General features: G+C 37.9%; 1 protein-coding gene and 1 non-coding gene across 3 annotated transcripts; one reads left to right on the forward strand and one right to left on the reverse strand.

Moving 5' to 3' along the window:
- Window positions 1-1483: 1483 nt before the first annotated feature.
- On the reverse strand, window positions 1484-6643 carry LOC122315133 (protein TRIGALACTOSYLDIACYLGLYCEROL 1, chloroplastic). 2 transcript variants are annotated; one of them, XM_043130912.1, is made up of 4 exons: window positions 6404-6643; window positions 5501-5543; window positions 2813-2915; window positions 1484-2654 (listed from the first exon to the last, which is right to left on the reverse strand). In XM_043130912.1, the coding sequence occupies exons 3-4, from the start codon at window positions 2857-2859 to the stop codon at window positions 1637-1639; spliced, it is 1065 nt and encodes a 354-aa protein (XP_042986846.1). In that variant the 5' UTR covers window positions 2860-2915; window positions 5501-5543; window positions 6404-6643; the 3' UTR covers window positions 1484-1636. The 2 variants fall into 2 exon arrangements, with proteins under 2 accessions (XP_042986846.1, XP_042986840.1); XM_043130906.1 differs by lacking the exon at window positions 5501-5543 and having other exon boundaries at window positions 6404-6642.
- An 8478-nt stretch (window positions 6644-15121) lies between these two features.
- Window positions 15122-15228, forward strand: LOC122293708. Its single transcript, XR_006237344.1, has one exon. It is a non-coding gene; the product is annotated as a small nucleolar RNA R71 (small nucleolar RNA).
- Window positions 15229-15926: the final 698 nt, after the last annotated feature.

The raw sequence follows: 15926 nt of genomic DNA on the forward strand, positions 1-15926 counted from the left end.
ATTCATGTAGGTCCCCTTGAATATAAAAAAATTTTTTTATAATTTTTTTTTATTTATTCTGTATAGCCGACTGCACGCCGACTGCATGTGGTGACTGTATGTAACAAAGCTGCTCATGAAAAGACTCTCATACCAAACCACTCTGGTGTTAAACCTCTCCCTGTGACCATCTCTTTTTAAATTAACTGTTCATCTCTATATAACATTTATTTAACTGCCCACTTCTTAATATTTTGGGATGATTATATGGGTTAGCAACCCGATCTTTTATACATTAGAATTTCATAATAACCTCATTTGCCTAAGAAAAGAACGCCTAAGTACCAAAAAAAAAAGGCCAAGAGCTCGTAGCCCTGATGACATGAGACTCAATCTTTATAAGAAAGGTTATCAATTCGATTCCTTTCCTAAATTTTTAAATCTGAAAAAACAAAAAAAATCAAAAAACGAAAAACAATTCTTGAAAGCAATTGCCATAGCCTGGGTTAGGAAAACAGTAACCAAAACTTTTATTGAGAACAATTTAAAAACTTTATTTAATTACACATATGAGATGAAATGAAATAAAAATTAAAAATTAAATAAAATTATATTAAAATCTATTTTTTTTGATATAATTCTTATTTTAAAATTTTAAAAAATTAAATTATTTATTATATTTTATGTGAAAGTTTGAATAAATTATAATAATTATATCAAATAAAATCAAAAGGTCTTATCTCATCCGAGGCCTAAATGCATGCATTATTGCGTGCTCGCAATGGTTGCGCATAAAGCAAGAAAGCTGAATGTCGTTGGCGAGAAGTAATGGTTGAAAAAGAAACTTTGTAAGCCCACAAAATAGACGAAAGGTTACCAAGGCATAAAAATATACTTGAGGTCTTTTGTTTTCTATGCGAATTAAGCATGAAAAAATGACACCAGAAAATACTTTAGACAACAAAATACAATAATTTACTTGATTCAACCATCAAGTCTACAATCATGGGCACCGCTACCAACCAATACCAATATAAAGAAACTCCTCCCATTTCTGTATTTCTTTTATAAGATAAGACGAAAAAAAAAACCTACCGTTTGAAAATTTTCATAACCAATAGGCATAACCCACGTACATATACAAGAGAAAGTCCCAAGAAAACCGAACTAAACTAGGAATTTATATAACCGCATGCTCTTAACACTAGTAAAGACTTGCACCAAACATCAGGACATCCATCTTGCTCTAGCACAGGGTAGATATATCTGAGCTTCATTATTCGAAATTTTAGGAACCAATACTTGTTGAATTGAAATCAAAATAAAGTCCTTACTTGGAAATGATATGCTTCAGGGTTATTTTAATGAAGCTTAACAATTAGAAACAACTAAAACTACAGACATCCAACTCTCACACTACAATTATTACACTCGTTCTTGCCATAGAACCCACCACTATCATCATCTGCTTCCTCTATAAAATTTAATAAAAGGGGAAATCAAGTAGTCCAAAATCATTAAGCAGGAACTGTTATACATAATATGTGTTTTATGTATCTGATTGCAGGCAATATCCATAGCCTAACAGCGGATAACTTATCAACAAAAAAACAGCGGAGGAGAAACTTCAATTAAACATCACAAACTCACCAATTGTTCATATACAACTCTTCAGTGAATCTCCAGTTCCTTGGAAAAAGCAATATGAGAGTGCAAAGTCAGCAATAAAGATACCAACAAGTGAAATAACCACAGCTGAAGTTGTAGACTCCCCAACACCTTTAGCACCTCCCATGGTGGTAACTCCCCATGCACAGCTCACAATAGAAATAATTGCACCAAAGACTTGTGACTTTAGCATGGCACTGATTATGTCCCATGGTTTAAGTGCTCTATGAGCAGAATCCAAGATAATGTTAATGCTAATCCCATAAACACCATCAGCCAAAAGGGCACTGGATGCCATCCCCACCGTGAAACACATTAGAGTCAAAAATGGCAAAGCAATACAGGACGCAATCACCCTGGGTGTCACAAGATAGTCGACAGGGTTGGCCCCAAGAACTCTCAATGTGTCAGTTTGCTCAGAAACCTGCATTGTTCCTAATTCTGCTGCAAACGCACTTCCGATACGCCCAGCAACAACTATTGATGTTATCACAGGACTCAGCTCCCTTGAGAAAGCCAGAGCTAATACCCCACCAATGGATCTGTTCAATCCCAATCTGGTGAATTCTCTAACGAATTGGATGGTGAAAGCCATCCCAACAAAAGCTGAAGTCAAAAGACAGACTCCCACTGATCTTGGACCAACTCTCTCCAACTGTTGCAGAGTATTCCTCCAGTGGAATTTTCCCTTTAGCGTCCTGATGATTACCTGTCCGGCCATGATAAGAACAGATAATCCCCTCCACAGATACCTAGGCGGTGACCATTTACTCAGTAAGGTCTCTGCTTCAGAATTGGGTGCATGGTTTGTATTTTTATCTTCTTCTACGACAGGGGCAGAAGGGTGACCATCATCTGTGTTGGGAAAGGCAAACAATCTTGTCGGTGGTACAGACACAAGAAATTTACAAGTCCGCGCTCTTCCAGTATAGCAGAATTTTCTGATAGGCACATTCGAATTAGAGGTTTGCATGTTCATGCATCCTTCTGGTTTTATGGTATTTCTTCTGCAGGTTTGAAACTTCAATCAAAAGTTGACAGACATGAAAATTTAAAGCAGGATCATGCATGCACCACACATACACAGGGAGGGAGAGAGAGAGAGAGAGAGAGAGAGAGAGAGAGAGAGAGAGAGAGAGAGAGAGAGAGAGAGAGAGAGAGAGACCTCGTAGAGAAGTACAAGAATGAATGGAGATGAGAAGCTGTTTGCATAGTTGGTTTCCAGCTGTTACGTTTCGCGTAAATGAGAGTAACCTGATTTCAGATGCCTGTACAGAAGAGAGGGACTCAGGAAGGGGGCAACGGGTCTGAAATTTTTGCCAGTATACTTCAAAATGTTGGAAAAATCAACATGATTGAGCACATTGAAAAGGCACTCCCAAAAGTACTCTAGCCAGCGACACTGAAGGCATAGTCTCAACTGAACGTGAAACTTGAGTCTTTCAAGTACCAGTAAAAATTATAAGAGACATGGGAAATGATGATAAACATATAAAATCTGAATCAGAAGCTGAACTAATCGAAAGAGCGACGAATAAGAATTGTAAAATGTCAGCACTTATTTCAGAGAAAGGCATACTAATAAATGAAGGTAATAACGCATCCTAATCATCTTGGAATTTTTACCGTAAATTGTCTAAATCATTGTAGCATACACCTATAATGGAATAGAAAGTCCTAATCTTAGCTTCATTGCAAACAAAACAAGAAAAGAATCAAAAGTAGTATCCTTATCCTAGGGCTCAGCTCAAGTAGTAATGCTTGGATGCGATGGGGTTTGATTAGTTCTAAGTTCAAACAATACCTACTAAAAAGGAATACAGAACAAACCACCCAAAAAATAAACAACTAAGCTTTAAAAGGAAAAACTAGCATGTTTGGAACCCTTAAGAAATAAAATATTGAATCCAAATGGCTCAAATCAACTCAGATTGATCTGGCCCATTGTAGTGTCTGGAATCCTTTTGCTTCCAGAATTGAGTTCACTTTGGTGTTGAATTGTAACGCCCCAATAAAAGGCCCAAACCACATGGCCTATACTCCAAAAGGACTAATCAATGATACAATTGACACCTTATAAAGAGCAAGAACTTCTCATTCCCAAGCAATATGGGATCCCATACACCACCTACTCTCAATCTTATCATATGTACCCCCCTTAAATTCCCGACATCCTCCTTAGGCCTGCCTGTTGTAAGTGGTACAGCTCAAGTCCCACATTTCTGGTTGGGATAGGCTCTGATACCATTTATAATGCCCCAATGAAAGGCCCAAACCACATGGCCTATACTCCAAAAAGACAAGTCAATGATACAATTGAAACCTCATTGGAACCTTACAAGGAGCAAGAACTTCTCATTTTTAAGCAATGTGGGATCTCACACACCACCTACTCTCAATCTTATCATATGGGGTATCACATGAATGAAAATAAGAATTCCATACAGGTTGTAAATCTGACCAAAATTTCAAGCAAACCACCTATTCCATCAGAAAAAATGGCCAAAATACCAGGAAAATAACATTTACACCTTATCTAAAAAATCTACATGCATGCATACAAGCTTAAAGGCCATTCTTAAACACACATACCCAGTGCATCAGTGCATTTTAAATCTATGATTAAACCCTCCACTCTATTCTCATATGGTAGGAATGTAAAATTTGAGCTAGAACCCACGAGCTTAATGACCAAATAAGTAACATGACAAAATTCCATACATGACCAGTAGTAGCCACCACCAAAAGAGAGTGGCACCCAAAGAGCCTTAGTAAATGAAATATGCAAAGGCCAAGAACATGGAAAATATAAAAGAAGCCCCAACCTGAGAAAGGAGACAAGACAACATAAACTCTTTAAGACTAAAAGATAAAATCTAAAAGAAAAAAGAGGAAGAAATCAAACAAGTCCACCCCCAACTGGGAAAATAACAAACACTAGGACAGCATTTTGAGCTTTTACAGCAGAATCTAAATACCCTCAAGTGCAGCAATTATGCTCTCACAAATGATTTAGTTCAAGCGTTAAGGCAAATCCTGCCCCAAGGACTACAATTCATTTCTTTTTTATTGGCACCGGGTGTCCGAGAACAAAGTCTTGACTAATCTCAGAAGTTCACAGGCTCTTGGCAAAGAGTTTCTCTTAAGTGCACCTCGGGTAATTCAAGGAAAGGTTCCCCTAGTCTGATGGCCCCTAGAAATTGTTTACACCCGAAAGAATTCAAACCTTACACTTGGAGGTAGTATACCACCAAGACCAAGGCCTTTACCACTTGAGCCAACCCCTAGGGGTTAAACACTACAATTCATGATCCTTCTCCTTATCACCACTCTCAACTCCCCAACATGTTTAGAACAACTTTAGGAGCTGTAACGCCTCAAGGGAGGCCCAAGCCACATCTAGGTCCTACTTCAAAAGACACAAAATGATACAATTGAGCTCCATTGGAATCATTATAAAGAGCAAGAACCACTACCTCCCAAACAATGTGGAATCCCATACACCTTCTACACTCATCAACCAGTAAAAGATATCACAATCTCCCCCCTTAAATTTCAAACGCCCTCATCAAGCCATGCAATCATAGGAGACACCGCTCAAGTCCTACATTTATTGTTAGGATTGGCTTTGATACTATTTGTAATGCCCTAGGGGAGTTCCAAGCCACAGTTGGATCCTACTCCAAAAGAACTAGTAAATGTTACAATTTGAGCCTCATTGGAATTATTAAGAGCAAGAACTTCTATCTCCCAAGCCATGTGGGATCACATACACCACCTAAAATCATTGGTCAATACAAAGCATCACGGGCACTAACCAGGTCGAATGTAAACTTGATACCTCACAACCTACCTGATGATTGAGTAGAGAATGATTATTTGAGGCTCTATCCATCCTGCACATAAAACACCAAACAAACCACCTCTCCTTTCAATCCATTCTCAGGCAGGACCAAATAAACCACCTTTGAAAGATATGAACAACCAAAGATCAATCCTCATTTCCTTTTATCAATAGATAAGGTTGAGATACGGAGTTAAAATAACACACCCAAGTGATAAGTATGCAAAAATCCTGGATTCTTGGTATGAGTACATCCTAGCTCAGCAGCATTCAGTAACAGGTCACAGCATACTATGTACTTTCTGTAAACTGTTGGTAACTATCTGAATGTATTAAAATTTTAATCAAGTACAAAACCATAGCATTGACTGCCATCAACAAGCTCCTAAACTGGCCAATGATTTATATTGATGCATCTTTAATTTCTTGGTTCGCAAAACCTCTAATTTGCATAGAAAATAGCAAAATACGCATCCAGATATGTGTCAGTTTAGATGCAACAAGATTATGCACAGGCACCCACGCAGGTGCAACAAGTTAACAAAAGGTAATATCTTGAAACTGAATTTACGTAATTGTATGAACCAATTTTTCACCTATCCTCAACGCAATGTATAGTTCAATTTACAGATATGAAACCACTTAAACTTCTTTGATTTTCTGAAATGAACAGAAGGTCATTACTGATTGTATTCTTACAAAACCCCAACAAACAGAACGGTAATCTTGTCGTCCTCGTTAATGGAGTAGTGAGTCAATAAAATAATTGGCTCAACCGGCGATTTGGAAGATACAAACATAGTTAATACTAGCATAACTGCTGCTATCATACCAAAACAAAAAGGGGGCGAGAAACCTTTTTACTCCTACCTATCAATGTAAGCAAACAAACAAAACCTGATATTAGCTTACCTCAAGACGGATGCCGTCAGTGAGAGAGGAGAAGGGATGGAACTGTGAAAGGTGCAGAGGGGTCTAGGTGATGTGGGTAGTGGCAGGTTTGGAGTGAGGAATTATGGGTAAGGTGGCCCTAGAAGGGGCAAATGAAAAGCAACTCCTGCAGACGAATATATATATATATATTTTGTCGAGAGACGGAGTGTGGAATTTACACCCCCACATATGTAATCGGGAAAAATGCTCGGAAGGCTGAAGCATGCCGGTCATGAGGTATAAAACACAGACCCTCCATGTCATCAATAATTAAATATCCATTTTGCCCTTACTTGAAAGTTGAATCCTTTGCTTTTGTTTTGCACCACCAGAGACCGGTCTCATTTTTGTGCATTTCGTTCTTTCTCCATCGCAAAACGCAGCGCGATGAACTGTTCTAAAACTCATACCGTTGGACTATGTAGAAGATGATCTACAAATGAAAAGATGTCTGGACTTTTAACTAATTTCCCCAAGTTTCCCACTGATGCTACTAACTTTTTTTTGCAAGTCTGGAAGCATGCTACATTTTGAACTCATGCACAGACCTAGCTCCTATCAATTACAAATTACAGACAACATCCAACATGAAAATAAACACGTGATAACAAATTGTTTAAATTTCACACAGACAGTAATGGCAATTGTTGGACACCCTGCTTTGTAAATGCCAGTATTAGGACCTGTTTCATTTCTGTTTTAATTGTTTTCAATCTTTCGGGAGTTGTTTCTGGAGGGCCTATTTAAACCAATGACCCATTTTATCATAAAAGCTCAAAGTGGGAAAAACCCATAAGAGAGGTCCTGACTGATTAAAGGGAGTAACAAGGCTCAAAGCTCATCGAAATTATACATGCATCATGCCATCTTTCACGGAAAGATATAGATTTTCTGCAGTTACATGATTTAATCATCACAGTTATCGGGTGATGATTCACATCGATAAACTCTGAATAAGATAAGCATTGTGTATAAGCCTATATATACCAAGTAACTCTTGATAGTAAAGGGTCGAACTCTCTTGAATTTTGAATTCTTGGGTTACAGTTACTGACTTAAGCATCGGAGTTTTCCCAGGTGGATTACACCCGAGCCTCTTAACAATACATGGTTGAACGGTTGTAGAGGGGAAGTGAGACACTTCCTTAACATTGGGGCCATTTGTGGGATACATAATTATTCAACGTGGTTTTCACATGCCAACTGTAACACGTTCCATAGCAAGCCGAGCAGTGAATACATTGCCACCATCTATAGAGGCACGATTAGCAGTAGTGGAAGAGAGGTTGAGTGATCGGTGAAAAACTGCAAGTGCACAGTATCGTAATTTTATAATAAAGTGATAAGAAGAGTATCGTCCTCAGGGATTGGTACCTTACTTTTGCCAAATACCAAAATTATACTAATCTTAATTTTATCTAGAGGAATCACTAAGATTTTTGTAGCTGCCAATTAAACTAAAATCAACTCAGAGAGTAATACGCAAATGAAATAAAACTGAGGTTCGAAAATCAAGTTAATGGGAAAGAAAACTTTTAGGAAATCGATTTCACCTAATTCTTCACTATGATTTTCTCATCCAGCTAACTTAATTTAATTCTTTTTGTTCATTAGCAAATCTCTAATCCATCCAACAACCTCTTTCGATAGTCAATTGGAAATTATTCTTGTTCATCAATTCATACAAGAATATGCAAATTAATAAAGCAAGAAAGCAATAAAACCAATGATTTAATTACTACATAGGTTCATACAAATCTTTCGATTTCTATACTTACCTATGCTGAAATATTCAAGATCTACCCTATGATTCCCTCTTTCGATAGCAAATCACAAGATTAAATATCATCTAATCAATGAACAGTTAATTAGAAGCAATAAACTCAGAATAAATCAGATAAACAAAGAGAGAATTTCCTTAAATTAGCATAGACAATCAAACATAGTTCAGAAATAGATTACATCGTTTTCCTAGAATGAGTAAAATTTAGCTCATGCTAGAAATGGAATTCAACATAAACGAATTCACCATAATTGTTCTGAGAAGATTGGAAGAAAATAAACGCTGAAAAATACTCCTCGAGCTCACTGTCGAGCGGCCAAGGAAATGATTCAATGCTTTTCTCCTGTTTGTGCTCGTGTATGATTCCAACGTACGTGCAAGAATTGGAATTCTCTCTCCAAAACAATTGAATTGAATCCTTCTAACTGTCTTTTTCAGTCCCAAAAGATGTTCTCCAGTCAAAAAGTACGGCTATAGAGTGAAAAATCCATTTTTATATCGTCTGACGACGGAAGACCCTAGATCTGTCAAAATACGATGTTCGCTCGAGCGGGGTGTCGAGCGCACGTCGAGCGTTCGACTCTGTCTGATTTCGCTCGAACGTCCAATCAAGCACACATCGAGCGTTCGACTTTGCCTGATTTCGCTCGAGCGTCCAATGTCTCCGCTCGAGCGATCTTGGTTTTTCAGCAACCCGCTCGAGCTCCCTGTCGAGCGACAGTCGAGCGTTTGAATTTGCCTGAATTCGCTCGAGCGGTCAAAAGCCTCCGCTCGAGCGAACTTGTAAAATCTGCAATACGAAATTTTTGCAAGTCATCAAATACCCCCAAACTTACAACTTTGTTTGTCCTCAAACAAAAAGAAAAGCAAATGATAGTTTAGACAATATCAACTCGACCTGACAGAGAAGTATCATCACTCACCAAGCTTTTATGAGTTTAGATTTCATCTCTAGTATCTTACTCTTTTAACATCAAAGATAGCAAGAAAATCAATCAAAAATTTTGCAATTTGTCAAGCAAGAGTTAGGCGTTTACTTCAACCTAAAGCTAAGACCTTGAGTGTGTGTGTGATATAGTCAATTTAACCTCAAACCACCTGCAAACTCAGATAAAAGTAGAACAACCAAAATCAGAAGAATTTTCTTAAAACTTAACCCCATAAGTCCATTTTCAGAAATCATCTCCACTAATGTAGTCAACACCAAAATCAGAGATCAAAAGGTCTTTAATAAGGTTGTAATGATAGGCCACAGGGTGAGGGTTAAGAAAGAATTGGATATGAAAAATCAAAGCAAACTGGGAAAATACTTAGTGAAAAGAATACTAAAAGAGATATCCACATGATTCAAATCATAGCTCTTTCTTGGCAGTATGCTCATACTTGTGGCATTATTATTGCTGTAATCACTGATGCAATACCAACAATTCCCTTAACAAAATCTGAGGTAATTCACACTCCGCTTCACGACTTCTTTTTCTTTTTCTTTTTTTTTTCTTTTTTTTTCTTTTTTTTTTCCAGTCACTTCCTTTTTTCTTCTTCTTCTTCTTTGATCAAACAGAGTAAACATAATACGGTTCATTATGAAACAAATTTTCTCTTTTAAATGTACTCTCCACCAAAGTATTTTCTCAAACTATCAAAGGTAGATTCATTGTTTTTCAGGCTTAGAGCGGTCATGGTTTATGTAGTTCAAAAAATAAATAAAGGCTTATGAAGGCTCAAGGGGGTTTACTATAGAAACACACCATGTAATGATGGCATGATATTTAGGACGGTTGGGAAAGCTTTTTGGTTATGCCAAAGAAATGCCTAGATTATTTCTCTAATATTTGGTCTCAACTAGGATTTCGCCTCAAGGACCCATCAACGGATTCTAAAGCAAAGCAAAATCGAACTTCCCTCTTTCAATTACTTCAACTTCTTCTCTTCATAAGCAAAATGGAATAAGAGAAAAACGACTACGTGCTTAATTTTGTTCAAGGTCAAAGATTTAAACCAAAGTACCCACAAAACTCCACTTGACATAAAAGAAATTTTTGAAAATTTTTCTCAAAACTATCTTCAATCACAAATTTCAGAGTCATAGAGAATTCAATCTTACTCCAATGCATGCTTGGTAAGAGAATCAAATAACCCATCAACAACCCAAGACTTAGAAAACAAGAGGATCAAATGACTATAGGAGTTTACACCCTCAAACTTAAACTAAACAATGTCTTCATTCTAATGCAAAAGTAAAAAGGATTGAAGAAATAAAAGGAACTTCCCTGGTTTTATGATGAATCTTCCGTAGTTTAAAATTGTTTCAGCTCTTTATTCATGCTAAATAAACCTGCATCAAAAACCAATTTATTAAAACTTAATAAATAAAGATAATAAAATAAATGAAAGAATGAAAGAAAGATCTATGGGTTGCCTCCCATAATCGCTTTGTTTTTAAAGTCTACAGCCAGACTTTTCAATCATCATCAATTAGGATCTCCAAGAGGAATAAATGCATAGTTCATCTCCATTTTTTCTCCATAGTAGTGCTTCAATCTCTGACCATTAATTCTGAAAATATTCCCTGTCTTGTCCTTCAAATCTACTGCTCCAAAAGAGAAAACCTCATGAATTGTATAAGGACCTGTCCATCTTGATTTTAACTTTTCTGGGAAGAGTTTGAGTCGTGAATTGAAGAGTAAAACTTGTTGTCCTGGAGCAAACTCTCGCCTAAGAATCTGTTTGTCATGCCACTTCTTCGTCCTCTCTTTATAGATCTTTGCATTTTCATATGCATCATTCCGGAACTCTTCCATCTCATTCAATTGAAGAAGTCGCTTTTCACCTGCTGCCTTCAAATCAAAGTTAAATTTTTTTACAGCCCAATAAGCTCTATGCTCCAACTCCACAGGAAGATGACATGCCTTTCCAAACACTAATCGGTATGGAGACATCCCGATAGGTGTTTTAAAGGCTGTACGGTATGCCCACAAAGCATCATCAAGCTTCTTCGCCCAATCCTTTCTATTGGTTTTGACCGTCTTTTCAAGGATGTTCTTGATTTCTCTATTTGAAATTTCAGCTTGGTCATTAGTTTGAGGATGGTAAGCAAGTGCTATCTTGTGCTTTACACCATATTTAGAAAGAAGATTTTCAAATAACTTGTTGCAAAAGTGAGTCCCTTCATCACTAATAATAGCTCGTGGAGTGTCAAATCTTGTGAATATATGCTTGTGCAGAAATTTGAGCACTACCTTTGCATCATTTGTTGTTGTAGCAATTGCGTCCACCCATTTTGACACATAATCAATTGCTAATAAGATATAAGCAAAACCAAAAGAAGGAGGAAAATGCCCCATAAAATCTATTCCCCAAACATCAAACAACTCAACTTCTAAGATACCTTTCAGTGGTAACTCATGACGCCTTGAAATATTTCCCATACATTGGCATCGGTCACAAGTTTTCACCAAAGTGTAACTATCACGAAAAATAAAAGGCCAAAAGAAACCACTTTGAAGTAACTTAGCTGCTGTACGGGTGGCTCCAAAGTGTCCTCCATATGATGATGAATGGCAATGATGGAGGATGTCTTGCATCTCTTCTTTCGGCACACATCTTCTAATGATTTGATCAGGGCATCTTTTGAACAATAAAGGCTCATCCCAAAGATAATAATTCACATCATGCAAAAACTTTTTTCATTGATGGTAAGTAAGATCAGGTGGTAAAACTTTACAAGTTAAGTAGTTAACAATATCAGCATACCACGAAAGCTTGATCTCACATGCAAACAACTGCTCATCAGGGAATGCCTCTTGGACCACTGACTCTGGTCTTTCTTCCTCTTGCTCTAACCGAGAGAGATGGTCAGCCACTAAATTCTCACTTCCTTTCTTGTCTCGAATCTCCAAATCAAATTGTTGAAGAAGTAGGATCCAATGAATTAGCCTAGGCTTAGCATCCTTCTTGCCAAACAAATAGCGAAGTGCTGCATGATCAGTGAACACTATCACCTTTGTACCAATGAGGTAGGACCGAAATTTATCACAAGCAAACACCACAGCAAGCATCTCCTTCTCAGTTGTCGTATAATTCAACTGAACTTCATTCAATGTCCGCCTTGCATAATAGATGGCTCTAAACAGCTTGTCTCGCCTTTGCCCCAACACTACTCCAATTGCAAAGTCACTTGCATCGCACATAACTTCAAAAGGTTTACTCCAATCAGGCACAATCACCATTGGTGCTGAAATTAGTTTCTCCTTGAGTGCATTGAAGGCCTGCAAACAAACAACATCAAAGTCAAATGCAGAATTTTTCTCAAGAAGATTACATAAAGGTTTAGAGAGTTTAGAAAAATCCTTGATAAATCTTCTATAAAATCCCGCATGTCCCAGAAAACTTCTGATTCCCTTCACATTCTTTGGAGGTGGTAATTTCTCTATGGTTGCAATTTTGGCTCGATCCACTTCAATTCCTTTAGATGATACTCTATGGCCAAGCACGATCCCTTCTTGAACCATGAAATGACATTTCTCACAGTTCAGGACTAGATTCTTATCTTCACATCTCACCATATCAGAAAAGATAGCCATCATGCAACGTTAAAATGTCGCAGGGGCATTGCACAATCCAAAGGGCATCCTCCTAAAAGCAAACGTTCCATAGGGGCATGTGAATGTAGTTTTCTCTTGATCTTCAGGAGTTATAGCAATCTGATTATACCCCGAATAACCATCCAAAAAACAATAATAGGAGTACCCAGCCAATCGATCCAACATTTGGTCAATGAATGGAAGTGGAAAATGATCATTCCTTGTTGCTTTATTCAGCTTGCGGTAATCCATGCATACGCGCCATCCCATGACCGTTCTTGTAGGAATGAACTCATTATTGTCATTTTTCACCACCGTCATTCCACCCTTCTTTGGTACAACTTGCACTGGACTTACCCATGAGCTGTCTGAAATAGCATAAATGATTCCAGCATTAAGGAGTTTCAAAATTTCAGCTCTCACTACTTCCTTCATTGTTGGATTTAATCTTCTTTGGTGCTCGATCGTTGGCTTGTAAACCTCCTCCATTAAAATCTTGTGCATACAAATGGAGGGACTTATTCCTTTTATATCATAAATAGTTCATCCCAAGGTTGTTCTATGCTCCCTCAATACACGCAGCAACTTTTCCTCTTCTTCGGGTGTGAGTGATGTAGCAACAATCACTGGAAATGTATCACTATCCCCCAAGAACGCATAGCGAAGATGCTCAGGTAATTGCTTCAACTCTGGAGTTGTATTTTTCTGCATCTTTTCTTTAGCATTTTCAGATTCAGCCCTTGGTACCACTGGCTCTAGCTTTCCCACTTCATTACTAAGTGATGTAACCTGCTGCAATGCTCCCAAAGCAAAAACATAGTGGAGAAATTTTTCACTAACAAAAGGCAAGTCAGATTCAAAAACAGCAGAATTATTAAAATCAAAAGCATGAGATGAAGTGGTGATACAGCGTTCTAGGTGATCGGATGGTATATCTTCTTGAAAGGCCTCTTCTACACATTGTTTAATGATATCTACTCGAAAGCAAGTATTTGATTCTTCTGGAAATTTCATGGCTTGGTAGATGTTGAACATAACTTCTTCCTTATTAACTCGCAATGTCAATTCACCCTTTTGAACATCAATCAAAGCCCTTCTCGTAACCAATAATGGTCGGCCAAGAATTAGTTGGACTTCTTCATCTTCTTCCATATCCAATACTATAAAATCGGCAGGAAAAATAAATTTATCCACCTTTACCAATACGTCTTCTATGATTCCACGTGGATACTTGATGGATCGATCCGCTAGTTGCAAGGAAATTGTTGTGTGCTTCATCTCTCCAAGTCCTAATTTCCTGCATATAGAAAGTGGCATAAGATTAATGCTAGCACCAAGATCACATAAAACCCTATCAAAAAATGAATTCCCAATAGTGTAAGGCAAAGTAAAACTCCCCGGATCTTTTAATTTTTGAGGCAATTTCTTTTGAAGAATGGCACTGCATTCTTCAGAAAGTTTCACTGTTTCAAACTCCTCCAATCTTCTCTTCTTGGAAATGATGTCCTTCAGGAATTTGACATAGTTTGGTATTTGTTCCAAGGCATCTGCAAAAGGAATATTTATGTGAATTTTCTTAAAAATATCCAAAAATTTAGAAAATTGCTTATCTAATTTTTGCTTTTGAAAACGCTAAGGGTAAGGAAGTGGAGGAGCGAGAATAGGAGGATTGTCAGGAAATGAAATTGCTGGAGGCAAGTCAGTTTCATTGACAATCTCCTCTTCTTCTACTTGATCTTTGCTTTGGCCATTGTTCGCAGCGGTAGGGGTGGACTTGCTCTCCTTTAATAGTGACCTCTCAATTTCTTTTCCACTCCTAAGTGTGATGGCCTTGCATTGTTCCTTTAGATTCACTTCAGTGTTGCTAGGAAAAGCTCCTCTTTGTTGGGCATTGATGGTCGTGGCTAGTTGCCCAATTTGCACTTCAATATTCTTCATAGTGGCTCCCATGTTGCTACAATGAGTCTTAATGTTGTCCAACCATGAATCGGTCTTTTTAAACCTTGCATTGGAACTGCCATACTTGTAGATGCAACATATTCTGTACTTTGTGGTATCCTTTGTGTTGTCAAGGCTAAAATCTGATGAGATAGAGTAGCTACTTGAGCTGAAAGGGCTGCTATCGGCTCCAAGTCATGAATTCCAGCAACCTTCTTAGCCAAAGTCCTCTCAGTTGGCCATTGATAGTTGTTTGAGGCCATTTCTTCCAAAAGGGCAGTAGCACCCTCAGCTGTCTTTGACATCAAAGTGCCACCAGAAGTAGCATCAACTATAGTTTGAGTTTGCCCATTTAACCCGTTATAGAATATCTGAACTTGCAACCAATCTGACAATCCATATTGTGGGCAACGTCGAACCAAGTCTTTATACCTTTCCCATGCTTCATAGAGTGACTCAAAATCATTTTGCTTGAACTGGCCAGTCTCACTCCTGAGTTGGGCTGTTTTTGCAGGAGGAAAGAATTTAGCAAGAAACCTCTCAGCCATGTCCTGCCAACTAATGATATTTCCCGGTTGTAGAGATTGTAGCCAACCTCTAGCCTTGTCCCTCAAAGAAAAAGGAAACAATCTCAGTCTAATGGTGTCTTCAGGAACACCATTGATCTTCACAGTGTCGCAAATCTCCAAGAACATTGCCAAATGAATATTGAGATCATCCAGTGGCGATCCGCTGAATTGAGCCTGCTGCACCATGCTAATCAAAGCTGGTTTGAGCTCAAAGTTGTTGGCATTAATTGTTTGGCGCATTATACTCGAGTAATTTCCATTCACAACTGGTCGTACATAGTCCTTCAAGGTGCATGGTAGTGCCTCACATTCTTCTTCAGCCATGGCTAGTATCTTATTTCTTCTTAGTGATCTAAGAGTTCTTTCAATCTCCGTGTTGCCCAGATGACTAACACAAGAGGGGGGGTGAATTGAGTTGTATTAAAAAAAAATAACAATTATAAATCAAATATATAATATAAAATATAAACAAAATATGAAATAACAATAAATATAAAAAGTAAGGATAAGAGAGAAGCAAACTCGGTATGTTAACGAGGTTCGGCCCCACTGCCTACGTCCTCGCCTCAAGCTACCCCTTGAGGATTCCCAAATTCACTATTCAACCTCCTTTAGGTGGAGATAGGAAC

Source organism: Carya illinoinensis, chromosome 1 (genome assembly GCF_018687715.1).
Source record: "Carya illinoinensis cultivar Pawnee chromosome 1, C.illinoinensisPawnee_v1, whole genome shotgun sequence".
Taxonomy (NCBI): domain Eukaryota; kingdom Viridiplantae; phylum Streptophyta; class Magnoliopsida; order Fagales; family Juglandaceae; genus Carya; species Carya illinoinensis.